Below are 13,138 nucleotides of genomic sequence, written 5' to 3'. Positions count from 1 at the left end.
TGCGCCTCGCATTCTTCTTCTTCACTAGTTTTCTTCAGGTCTTCCGGTACGCCTTCGAACTCCCAGAAGCGTTGGATCGATTCACTTAACTCTTCCAATGTTACCGCGTGCGAATGAGTGAAGTTCGCATTCACCACTCTACCACACACACCTCCAACAACCCAACCAAGTTGAGTTTCACGTAATGCCGGTAGGTCATCAGCATCTGAATACTCTCCCGGTAGGAGCAATCTCAAAAACCACTGGTTACCCAACAGAATGTCAATCCTCCCAGGCTCATAAAACTTAGGATCAGCGAGCTGCACTCCTACAGGCAACTCCCAATTCTTAACATCTACCATGGACGTAGGAAGGTCTGACGTAACTCTGTCCGCAATCAAACACTGGACGTTTGCTCTAAATTTGGAGTACTTGGACCGGATTTGGACGACGGTACTGTTGGAAACTTTGCTGCTGGTGCTATTTACTCCAGCCACGATAACCGACGTCGGACTTTGCGTCAATCCAAGCATTTCGGCTGTGGATCGTGCTACCAAATTCGCTTGTGACCCGGAATCCAATAAAACACGGCATGAGTGGGACTTGTTGTTTTGATCCATAACGTTTACAACTGCTGTGAGTAGTAGAACTTGCTGCATTGAAACTCCTTCACAGGAACAGGTGGCACTCGTCAGCTGAGCTTGATCAGTTGCTTGCTCTTCTGGCTTCTGTTCTTCCGGTCTGCTGGTAGTGTTCTTGCTATCCGTATTTGCCTTCACTCCATCCTCGGCATGGAGAAGACTATGGTGACGCCTTTTGCATTTGTTGCACGTTTTTTCGGATGTACAATCCTTTCCACGATGCCCTCGCCGAAGGCAGTTGAAGCACTTATTGCGCTCTCGAACCTTGGCCAGTCTTTCTTGAACGGTGATTGCTTTGAGATCTGGGCAAGCGAAATTTGGATGACCCTTGCCACAGAAATCACACTTAGTTTCATACCCAGAGGTAACGGCCGCATTAACCTTCTGGGTAAACGACTTGGGTGATGGTGCTGGTTTGGCCTGAGTTTGCTTGTGGCTCGTAGACTCGCACCGTTCCATGACGAAGCACTCCTCCTTGAGGTACTTCACCATTCCTTCGTAGGTGGGCAGTTCACCATGCTTTATGGTTGACTCCCAGCGTCTACGCGTATCCTTGTCCAATACTGCAGTTAGCAGATGTACCAGGAACAGATCCGATACACCGAGGAATTCCTGCTCGAGGAATTTCAAGCTTTCGACGTGCCTTGTGCACTCGTCCACCAAATTACGCAACTCGGTATGGCTCTCTTTAGTCATCTTTTTCAAGGATAAAAGGCCATCAATGTGCTTGCCGATCGTGTGTCGCTTGTTTTCGTACCTTTCCTCTAGTATCACCCAAGCGTGGGCGTAATTACCTTCATTAATGGTTTTGGCGTCTATCAATCCAGCTGCTGATCCCACCAGCGCTTTGTCCAGGTGATAGAGCTTCACTGCTGGGGAATCCGGTGCATTGTCAACCAAGTCTTTAAACATGGCCTTGAACTTGGGCCATGTTTCGTATCGTCCGTCGAACGTAGGTATGGGCATTCTAAGAGGTTGTTGCACAATCATTGGAGCTTGGGGATGTGCTCCAACATTCGGTTCTCTAGCGTTTCTGTGAAGGTCATTTTGTCGCTCTTCAAGGATCAACGACACTTGATCGTACAGCTCTTCGAATGCAGCATAGTGCTCATCCTGAGCGAGCCGTCCATCTTCGTTAAGCAGTGCAAGGACTTTGTCATGGAGATCGTTATACTCCTGGTACGCAGATTCCACCTTGCGCTGATGGACTTTAACTCGGGCCTCTGACAGTGCAGGAGGCTCATCATTTGGTGGATTAATGGCATTCAAAACTTTGGTTACCTTACCTTTTGCAAGGCCTCGACGGTGGACGAGTAGATTGACCTGCTCCATGTTCTTCAATTTTTCTTGCAGATTCTGCTTCTTCTTTTTGCTTTTGCTCTTCGGGGTTGTGGTATCCAGATTCACCTGCCCAAGTGCAGTGATTCCAGACGTACTTGAAAGATCTTTTGGATCAACCTTAACTTCCGACATGTCACTGGGGACACATGATCACTTCAAGCCTTCAGTTTAGAATGAAAGCAACCAAGTTTGCTATCATCTAAGCACTTAACACTTATTTTCATCAGCACGCTGGTTTACTTGTGCGCACTATTCTTCATCGTGACCACTCTTCTTATTCAACTTCCACTAATGGCCACGGCATAATAGTCTTGCTTGCCAACTTTCACAAGATGGCGAATTCACTACGTCCTTGTGCCTAGTCTTCAAGATGGCGGCTCAGCACACGTATTTTGTTTAACGAGTATGGCGACCGCTGATCATCTTGCACTTCTTTTTTTTTACAACGTTCTTATATCCGATCCGGCAGAATTCGCACTTCTCTTAATCCACTTAATTGTCCGGTTCGATGGACCAAATTTATGTTGGATCAGTGGACTGTAACACAACGGAATCTTTCGGATCGAATATGACAACACACTCAAGTTTCTATTTACTACATATATTTGATTAATTTAATTAGCTGTGCCTTAATGCACCTTTCACGTCGGCGTTTGAAACTCGAATGGCGGGCGATCGAATTCCGGCTGGCTGCTGCTGCTCTTCACTCGTCGTCCTCCTTCCCTTTCTTCCACTCTCCACACATTCGATTGGTACGAAAAGGTTGGTAGTACCGCTGTTATTGCGTGTGGAGACAAATCGCAGTAGTCGGGGGTTCGGTCGCTTTCACTTCCCATAAAACATTCGAGCTGTCACATTGTAGCTCGAACACTCATCTTTGCGTCTTTTCGATCAAGTGCATTCCTTTTCTTTGTCTGTTCAATCTCCTTTTTATCTGCTTCTTTTTTTTTTTTCTTAGACGTTCCCCAGCTGTGAGAACGGGGGTGTACTGTATTGAGTAATTCCGATGTTTTGCATTTCGACGAGGTGTGGGTGGAAGTCTTAGTATATCGGATAGCCTACGCTCAGGAGCGGTACAGCCTAGAAGATTACCCGATTCTATAGAGTTTTCTGTTGCATCTAAAGAATAAAATAATTATAAACGAAAAACATACATAATGCTCTTCTACTGGGAGTCACTTTTACCTCTGAAAATGATCTCTTGCAGAAAAGTATCAGCTTGTGGTGTTACTGAAACAGATACAGTTGAATCGTTCATATCATTATCGGGAATAACATCTAGTGATAGAAATAATGTTAGTCATAATAAATTTTGCATTTTTCAAAAACTTGTACTCACTATCATTGATGCCATCCGATGTATGCTCAACAGTCGCATTTTCCACGGATTGCATTGTGCAGTCCATTGTAAACTCTGGTATATGCATGTCTTCTTCATTGGGTTCAGCCGGTACAGCACTTAACTCAATCAAAATAGATCCATCATAGCGTTCATAGCAGGGGTCCAAATTATCAATGTTTATAATCTGACATTCGTTAGAACCAGTATCTGCAGGTATTGAAGGTGAAAAACTAGGATCTTGAAGTAACTCGATATGCTGTGTCCCATCAAGATCAAGCTGCATCGAAGACGAGTTTCGATTTTCTTGCAAAGTGGATAAGTCCTCGAATTTAACGTAAGGCCGAACAAATTCTCGATAGAAAAAACGAATAACGCGTTCTTCTCGTGTGAGTCTATTAACATCGCCTTCAATTGTTCCCATTGTTTCGCTACCAATCAAGTTATAAGCTTCAATAACTTTATCAATGTGGATGCGCACATAGTCAGAAGATAATGCAAATTGATTCATAGCTTCAGTCAAAATCGGCAACGGTTGTGGACTTCCCATTTGATTCGATAGGTGTTCTGATAGGAGCGGCGAGAGGAGCGGTTCGTTTGTTGCTTGTGGTAAAACAGGTTCTTGAAGAGAACTCGATAACAATCCATTGGGCAAAGACGGGGTTTTCGCTATGCACTTGGTATAGTCAACTGAATTTGCATCAAAGGGCTGCAGACCACATGCTCGAAAGCCATTCTGAATTGTAGTGCTTTTGATTGCCCTTTCGACCGTTGTGTTCAGAACCCCTCCGAAGTGCCGCAATGTAAGTGACTCACCCTGATGTTTTAATCTCCATTCTTCAACCACTTTTCTCCATTCACTTTTCAGCGGTTTAAAAACGGCAACATCAGCTAGTTGCGTAATATGCGTCGTGTTTGGATACAGAGAAATAAGCACGATTCCTAAAGACTGGCATATATCCGCTACTTCCACCGTTTTGTGTGAAGAATGACCATCGACGAAGTAAATTATTGGGAACTTTACACCTTGTCTCACGAGGAATGGATGGAAATTTTTTAGGATGTATTCACGGAAGTTGTGCGTGTCCATCCATCCACGTTCACTCTGACCCAGGCCCCAATCAGATGGAAAACCTTGTGCCACTTCTTTTCGGATACGGTTTCCCGGAATAATGACGTGAGGACTTACGACAACTCCAGATGCTCCGAAGGTAAACATCACAGTGACATTTTGCTTTCCAGCTGCCTGTTCAATTTCATAAACATTGCGGGATCCTGTCCGCGCAATAACCTCCTTTGTACTGGGGTGAAGGTAAAACGATGTTTCATCCCCATTGAACACTCGTGTCGGATCCTCCAGTACTTCACGCAATTCATTCTTCATCAACCAGTTGTCCACTGTCTCAAACCAACCCCGAATATCATTTTCGGTGACTCGCCCACTTGCGGTTGATACTTGTTCCGGTGTTCGGAGAGAAAATCCTGGATTACGTCGCAAAAAAGCCTTAAACCATTTTCGTCCTAGAGCAATTAAATTTTCCTATTTTGGTATTCATTGGTCTAATTTCTAATAAAAAGATAAAAATATACCTGGTCGATTATTCTTGAATGGGTTCTCCCGTGAGTTCGCTGACAGAAACTCTGCTATTTTGAAGATCAGCGCTTCACGTGTAACAGGAAATCCGCGGTCCTGCATCCCACAAAGCCATGTGACAACTTTATTTTCTTCCTCTGTTGATAGCACCGAGTGTGGTCCAGGCTTGAATTTTTGTTGCCATTGGCCACTTAGTCTGTATCGAATGGTGGAGAAGGGTATCCCGAACTCTTTGCATCCGGCATAAACTGATTTTCCAGCTTTTATGCTTCGGATGCATGATGTGATAGCCACTTCGGAGTATTGTTTACATGCTGATCTTTTCGCCATTCTACATGAAGTACAATTGTCTATAATTATGCTTATTAGTGTGTAAAATCAATGTTTATTCATACCTGAGATGAGAAATCCTGAGCAAAAAGGAGAAATCACTGAGAAATCAACTAAACACTTGCTTTTCCAAGTACAACGCTCATGTAAATATGGAGCTATGGCCAAAAGTGACAGATCGCAGTAGGTACTTTCGCTTGTAGCGATCATGGGTACACCAAATGAAAAATGTACCTACTATGGTGATACTCGAAAATTATATTTTTTTCGACATATTTCAAATGTTTTACTTGCTAACATGAACAACGAGCACGTGCATGAAAAGTCTACGCTAGTAAAATGTTAAAAAAGGCTTATTGTTTTAGAAAAAAAATCAATATTTCATTTGCATGTATCGTAGCCATCGGATAACAAAAATTACTTTTGCAAGCATGCATATTTTCAAACTCGTTTATATCGGGTTGTAATGTCCTGAACATATATTTTTATATAATTAAAGTGTACAGGCATGTCTGAAAATACACTGGTAAGCATTAATCGAATGATCATGTGAAGTTTTTTCCAGATAATTTATAAAATGTCTTCACTATAGCCATAATTGGTACTATAGCTATAACTGGTTCATCTACCCTATTGATAAATTTTCTTCTATTTTCCTCATATTTTGGCCTTTCGTATTTTAGGTGCAAGAAAGTGCAGATGAAAACAAATGCATCTAAAACTACATTAAAAGAGCTTTCATATGGTGGTAAATTTGTCCGTCCACAACCGTATGCTGGGGAGTTGTGATCAAAACAAGTGTCTAAATCTTTACTCTGTTTTATGATTAACCAATATAAAAAAGATAATCAACTTCAATATATCCACATATTTTTCTTGATAAAATTCTTTTTGTTCGATTGGTTTTGCATTTTTGTTGTCAATATTTTGTATTGTATTCAATTATCATCATTATTATAATAATCATAACCATTAATATAATCATTATCGTTTCCTTCAGCTTCTTCTGCTAGCAGCTGTTTAGCATCGCTCGACAATGGCTTCTCGTGCTTTTTAGGCCATCCACGAATGCTGGTAGTCAATGGATCTAATAATACTAGGAGCCAGTTCAATAGATCACGATTTGTAAGCGATCTTGATTGCTTGCGGTATTGAACTCTTGGTATCTGTTAAATAAAAGTTTTATTAATTTATTCGTTGTTATTTTGGTTAAATACAGGTACCTCTTCCAATCCTTGTTCCTTCCCTCCTGTGCTTCCTCAGAAAGCTGACCGATTAGAACAAGGAAATGTTCAATCACGGCTGATCCATGTATCAATACTTTATGAATACTAGCTGGCAAGTAATACCAGGTTCGATAGGTTGGTGTTGATTAACAAAGCCAAAGCTTGCAGGTCTGTGTATTCGGGTATAGGGTTGCTCAAGGACTTCTTCAAAGAATGAACCAACTTATTTTCATCTGCAGGACTTGCGTGAGAAACGTTTTTCAGGATATTCGTCACCTCTTTCTTACCTGATTCTCTCATCTTCATTTGTGTCGCAAATGCTAGCTCATTAAGATGGTAGCTATTCCGAACCTCTATAGTTTTCTTCCTCTACGTTGTTTCACAACATTCTTCGAAAGGAACAACCGGCATAATATTCACATTTATGGCATAACACTGGAGTGCCTTCTTCTAAACGCAGTTGAATTTTGATGATCGGCCTCCACTCGTTTTTGTCCAGAGTGACAAGAGATCACGCTTATCAATTTCAACTTAAATTGAATCAAGAAAAAAAAAAGATCATTGGCACTTGTTGTGATCTAACGATGAATTGAAAAAATTAAAAGAAATTAAGCCTTTCCAGATAGTGCCATTTTAATTCAAAGCCCTGCTCTCGTAGCTTCCGCTGCTGTCCGGTTTCTTTGGCAGAATTAGTCTCTCTCTCCTTCGCTTGGTTTCCGCAGTTCTTCTATCTTACATGCTTTCATATACTTTCACACTTATTAATGAACATTTCAAATGGTCCTATCAGCTTTGATCGATTATCTTCATCGACTTTCTATTTTGATAACCACTGCTATGCAAACAGATTTCGCGCTAATTTTACAACATAGTTTGATAAAGGAGATTCTTATCTAGCATCCAAAACGTCAAATACAAAAGCGAAAGGTTTTGCAGCTGAGTTATTAACGAAAGAGAAAGTCGATGAAGAGAATCGATGAATGCAGATAGGACCTTTTGAAATGTTTATCTAGAATTGCTTCACGCTTGATGAAAAACAGTGATGAGCACTTTGGAAAAACACTTATCGACTCACAAGTTTAACTGAATTTGACAGTTTTTTTTTTCGTTCTTGATGCTTCAATTTTGCCTGCTGGGCAACTTTTGAAAAGAAAATGTGCCATTCTTGAATTTGACAAGCTCTGAGAAATGGGAAATTTGTTTATTGAGCCGGTTACTATGGAAACGAATGTATTACGCGGTATAAAACAAAGTATCCCCTTGTTGTTGACATGACTACTATAAAGCCTATCAACGGGTGTTTGTTTTGATCATAACTCTCCAGCAGACGGTCGTGGACGGACAAGTTTACCACCATTTGAAAGCTCTTTTGATGTAGTTTTAGCATTTGACTTCATCTGTACCTTCTTGCGCAAGTCCAAAATATGAGGAAAATAAAATAAATTTATCAATATCTCATCCTATTAAAATGATGCAGGTATAGTATGTTCTAAAAAGATGTGTATTTTAGTATACCAATCAACTTTGTTGAGAACAATGATTAAAGAAAATATGTGTTTTGGTGAAAAACGTGTTTTTGGGGGTCCGTCCTCAAACAACGCTGAAGACGTCAATCATTTATCTCGACATTGTGAAAAAATAAATTTTTCATTTCACTTTTAGGGAGATTAATCACAAAACCCATGCCTTCAAAATATGAAGCATGTCATACTCATCAACTTTGCTGAAGACGTCCATACTCTAAATCCGCTCTCCATGGTGCTATTAATGTGGTTCCCGAGAAATTCTAGCAAAAGCTTGATTTGCTCAGCTGTCACTCTTTTGTGCGCAAGGGTATGTGACTGATAGTTGACTCGAACGAAATCTTATATTGCTTCAAAAATTGTCTTTAAATATTGACGTTACCCTTCTTAAAGCTTCAACTCGTTATTACCTATATGTATTTCGGGCCAGTGAATCATAATTTCACATAAAACAGTTGCAAATCAACAAATAAAAAAAATTACTTGCAATCGTACATAGTCAACAACCCATCAGTTACCCTTCACCAAACAAAACAAAACAAACTGTCAACTCATTTTTCCTAGCGGTTTCATTTGATTTCTGCTGTGCCCGTTCGACGTCGGCTTTGAATCGCAGGTAAAATATTTTTCGTATCAATTCAAATGAAATGCATTTCATAATAAGTGTTTCTTTTTCAGATGTGCCATCATGCATATGTCTCCAACTTTTGTAGGACTGGAGGGACGGGAGGTTGACTACGAGGTAGAATTTCTGGAGGAAGAAGCAGAAGCAGGACCATCAAATGTGCAGCAGGCAAAACGATCGTTCCAGGATACACTGGATTCTGCTTCGCCCGGAAGCCCTGGAAGTGAAAGTGAACAAGCGGAGCCAAAACAAATATTTCGATTCCCAGCAACTGTATTCATCAGAAACTTCAAGGGCCACAAAAAAGGTCCTTCTGTGGGAAAAGTGCAAGTGAACTGTGAATCAGCTGAGGAGGTAATGCAAACTGTGTGGAATTACTGTGAAAAGTTCATTCGCAGAGAGGCCGTGTTTGAATCACTCGCTGGTGGAGATGCTGATCAATTTACCGTGCACTGGAATGATGATTTGAACCCAGAAGTCGGCGATATGAATAAGTTCATCTCCTTCCAAGATAAAGCCTCGAAACGCACGTTTAAACCATTACAGTTGCTAGAAAAGCCAGACAAAATGCAGAAATTTCTGAACAGAGATATTAACGTGTTTGTGCACATTTATTCGGAGTCGGTGACCTCAGCCGCTATGTACGAAACACTGCGAGTGCAGCTGATAAAACCGGAGGAGCGTGACCGAGCAGGAGCAGCATCCAACCAGGCAAACAGTAATTTGTCCACTGAGTTGAAGGAACTCTACAAGCTATCCTACATTTCATCGGACATCAACTGGTCTGTATGGGCTTCGTACTTACTGACCAAAGACGCGCTTGAACGAGAGGAATTGAAGTTGCGAGGACCTCCCCAACATCTGATACATTTGTTCCAGACGGTTCCCTCATGCTCTCAAAACGTGCTGAATCACACTCGTCAGGATGTATGCATTGCCCAAAATGTTAATTCAGGGTATAAACAATTGTTGGATGGCCTGCAAGCAGATTTGGACCAGCTTATGACATATGCTAAGGCGATGCAATTGCGCTTGACCGCATTGCAAACGATGCAGGCAACTAACACTTCATTGCTAGCAGATGTGTCTGGCAGTATTGCTGTATCTGAAGATAGCTTTGGGCAGAAACTCGCCGAGGAAGTGACCGACTGCTTGGATGTCGACCATCAATAACGATTTGCTGATCCTGATTCCGAACGATTCCATACGCATTCGGGACGACCAACTGATTGAAGCTGTTGCTTATTGAACATCTCTTTGTTTTGAGTTTATGAAATAAAAAAAAGGTGAACAACATTTGATTATTTGATTTATTGTTTATTAATCCTTATAACGTACATTCTCAAATCCGAATGATTCGATATTTTGACTTAGTCCGTTTGCCGGATTGAATTTCCCACCTGGCAGATATCCGCATTTGCGGAATACACGAGTGCAGTTAAAGTTCGTGAATGTATTTAACGTCGCAGAAATGGTTGTTGTGAGATCCGAAGAGCTATTTTCTACGTAGACACGTTGTAGTTTTCTTGCAGTATCCAAAAATATACTCGATTGGATTGAAAAACGGTGTATACGGAGGCAAAAAGATAACATGGATTCCCAATGACCGGAGGTACTCAACTATTCGTCAATGGCAGTGAATTCTAGCCCCATCCAAGATCCAGACCGAATTAACTCCAGGGTGTCGATAAACTTCTCCACTGTTGGCAAAGCTACGACAACATTCAAAGAACTTTGCCCTCGTGAAAGTTCCTTCCGTCAAGTACGTGTTCTTCATTCCTGTCTGGCCCAAGAAGCAGAGTAAGGATACTCTGGCTTTGCGGTTGAATTCACCCCTGTAAATCAATTTTTCGCCGACCTTGGCGTAGCCTCGATTCCGCAACATACCTCTGTTGTCGATCGATACTTCGTCCAAAAAGATAAGGTGATGTAGGTCCCAGTTTATTGCAGCCAGCTCATTGACGAAATGACAAATCTGAGATTCTTGAACCTGGATCGCCCGACGCTCTAGAACTTTACACGTATATCCTTGCTCGTGTAGTATTCTGGAAACAGAGGACGTACTGATGGAGCAGTTGAAAGTTTTCTCAAAACTATCCCTGGCCTCATCTAAGAATAATGTCGGATTTTTTTTTAACTGTTCGATTAACCACCGTCGTTTCTCTGCTCCAAACTGCAAGGACACTTTTCTTCTCTCTTTGCGAGCCACCAATCCACTTTCGCGATAACGTTTTATCCAGCTGCTAATTGTAGTGTGATGCTTCCCGTACATTTTTGCCAATTGCGATTTGGACAAGCCCAGGAAATAGAACCCGTACAGCACGTGATACTTCGTATTGGTTGATGCATGTCGGCCAAGTACCTCTTCTTTAATTCGATACATTTTGTCAATGTTATGGAAAGTATGGATTTGGAAACTGTTATGAATAGAACAAACTCGGAAAATTTGCTGTTCGATACGGATTTTTTTTTTGACGTTTGTTTGTTTACATATTCATCAAGATAGCTGGCACACAACCCGGCGCGCAACTGATCGGCGCATAAGTTGTTGGGCATTATGTGGATTTTTCTTAAGAATCACAATAATTAAGAGCGTCAAAATGGACTTTTCAACCACTGTGTGGTTCTGGAGTGCCATGTAGTATTCCAAAGTCTCCTAGCTGACATTGAAGATCCTTGAGCCATTTGCATCTTCATCCGCACGTACGAGAGCAGATTTTCAACTCTTCTCCACATTAGAACCATGACAAGAACCAGATTGAACGTTGACGAAGAGATTGGCTCGATCACAAACGCAGCATCGTAACAAGATTTGAGATGTACAACAATCCCACTGAACGAGTTGTTGGCTATTTTTAACATAGTGTTTTGAAATAAAACGAATAGCAAACAGATCAAATGATTGGTTTTTATTCATCTCAGTGTAATTTTTACAAGGTACTTTCCAGGGGGCCGCGGATCACCAAATTGCTCACAAAAGGGGTAGTGGAGCTGAAAAGGTTGTGAGCCACTGAGGTAGAGGAATGATTCCTTATCCTTTGGTATAGCTTGTTTACGAGATTGAGCTGTTGTTCGCGATAAATTGGTGATTGACGTGTTTGATGACAAAAGCAATTACGCCCCAAGCCCCAAATCACTCCGGAAATAGTATTGTTAGTGCATTAGATCAAAATTTTATTGAAGAGATTTTCAACCTCAAGCACTTGAGCAATTGAACTTAGCGAGGAAACTGCAATTGACTTTGCAATTTCAGAACTCATTTATTCCGAACGTTAATAGCACGTTAAATAGGATAATAAATGCTGGGAAGAATAATCAACAACCCTGCTTCAGGCACTCGCGCAAATTCCATCAAACTCCAACGAAATCGAATCTCCCCCCGCTTCGGCATCATTTTCAATAAAACAACATCAGCAGCAGCCAGCCAAGTAGCGTGATTTACCGCCCCATAGGAAGCATAATTTTTCACCATCTCTTTTATGCTGTTTGCTACCCATTTTTCCTCGCCCGCTGCCAATACCGACGAACACCTCACTCGTAAACCACGTGCTGCGGTATTAAATTTCCGCGCTCGAGAGAACGAGCCTACCTACTACCTACGTCATTCGCGTCGCACTCTGCCTTCGGCTAGCGATCAGACACAAGACACACACACACACACCCCGAGCAAAGTGGCCATTTAAATCTATATTTAGACCCCGGGATGTACGTCGCTTCGTTGCTTCGGTTAAAAGAGTACCTACCGTCTATGGAAGCGCATGCGCTGTGGCTTCTCTCTCTCTCTAGTTGGCTATACTTTCTGTGCGAGTATGCATACGAATGAATGAATGAATGGAAGAGACCGCCCGGCCCGGACGTAACGGGCCGGGAACCGGTTTGTCAGCTGATCGTGTTTCTCTACCTTTCCGCTGTTTCAATGTGTAGTAGCTGAATTTTTGTACCCATCTGAGCACCCCTCTCTTCATCGGGGATGTAGCTCAGTGGTAGAGCGCTCGCTTCGCATGTGAGAAGTCCCGGGTTCAATCCCCGGCATCTCCACTCGATATTCTTTTTTGATATCTGTATTATTAATCGTTATACAAGATGTACGACGAAGAAGCATTAATTTAAATCAGTCAGCAATTATTATTATGATTCATTCGATTGTGTCTGTTTTACGTCAATCGTCTTATAAACAACACTTCCAATTTCCAAACCGACCCTGGTTGGAGAAGCTTAACGAGTCGAGAAAATAAAATCAACATGAGGCGAATAAATATTAAGGCCCATATCTCGAGGAATTTTAATGACCCCGATATTTCAATCATCATTTATTCATTATAAAATCGAGGAGACCCCCCTACCCCCTCTCGGAACTTGCCATCCCGGATGCTCGGCAGCAACAGCAGCGTGCCAGCCGTTTGGCAATGGCCCTCATCATTATACAAGCACGAAATGGTATTATGGACTCTTTGACCGAATGGCCATCCAATGAATGCCACCACCGACCGTCGCATCGCGTCATTCGTGTCACCTCGCTCTGCGTTCCGTTGGACGGCTC

General features: G+C 41.9%; 2 protein-coding genes, 1 non-coding gene and 1 pseudogene across 3 annotated transcripts; 2 read left to right on the top strand and 2 right to left on the bottom strand.

Moving 5' to 3' along the window:
* Positions 1-2,664: 2,664 nt before the first annotated feature.
* On the bottom strand, positions 2,665-5,224 carry LOC135697060 (uncharacterized). Its single transcript, XM_065216643.1, has 3 exons — positions 4,891-5,224; positions 4,490-4,821; positions 2,665-2,736 (listed from the first exon to the last, which is right to left on the bottom strand). Exons 1-3 carry the CDS (start codon positions 5,222-5,224, stop codon positions 2,665-2,667), a joined length of 738 nt encoding a protein of 245 aa, XP_065072715.1.
* Positions 5,225-8,661: 3,437 nt separating this feature from the next.
* On the top strand, positions 8,662-9,859 carry LOC135697058 (uncharacterized). The gene has a single exon (XM_065216642.1). It carries the CDS (start codon positions 8,662-8,664, stop codon positions 9,769-9,771), a length of 1,110 nt encoding a protein of 369 aa, XP_065072714.1. The 3' UTR covers positions 9,772-9,859.
* A 59-nt stretch (positions 9,860-9,918) lies between these two features.
* Positions 9,919-11,055, bottom strand: LOC135697057 (uncharacterized; annotated as a pseudogene).
* Positions 11,056-12,564: 1,509 nt separating this feature from the next.
* On the top strand, positions 12,565-12,636 carry TRNAA-CGC (transfer RNA alanine (anticodon CGC)). Its single transcript has one exon. It is a non-coding gene; the product is annotated as a tRNA-Ala (tRNA).
* The last annotated feature ends 502 nt before the right edge of the window (positions 12,637-13,138 follow it).

This window comes from Ochlerotatus camptorhynchus, unplaced genomic scaffold, assembly GCF_037179485.1.
Source record: "Ochlerotatus camptorhynchus isolate MF236.1 unplaced genomic scaffold, CSIRO-AGI_Acam_v1.1 ptg000066l, whole genome shotgun sequence".
Taxonomy (NCBI): Eukaryota; Metazoa; Arthropoda; class Insecta; order Diptera; family Culicidae; genus Ochlerotatus; species Ochlerotatus camptorhynchus.
The sequence above is the reverse complement of the archived record's forward strand: the minus strand, read 5'-3'. Positions and strand labels throughout refer to the sequence as shown.

Bases quoted from the DNA above. Each gene is read 5' to 3' on its own strand.
- LOC135697060 (XM_065216643.1), bottom strand. From the start codon at position 5,224: ATGGCGAAAAGATCAGCATGTAAACAATACTCCGAAGTGGCTATCACA. The intron at 4,822-4,890 runs GTATATTTTTAT...TAATTGCTCTAG, and splicing joins ATTCAAGAATAATCGACCAG to GACGAAAATGGTTTAAGGCT. The intron at 2,737-4,489 runs GTAAGTCCTCAC...ACGCAATAACAG, and splicing joins TCGGAGCATCTGGAGTTGTC to CGGTACTACCAACCTTTTCG.
- LOC135697058 (XM_065216642.1), top strand. From the start codon at position 8,662: ATGCATATGTCTCCAACTTTTGTAGGACTGGAGGGACGGGAGGTTGAC.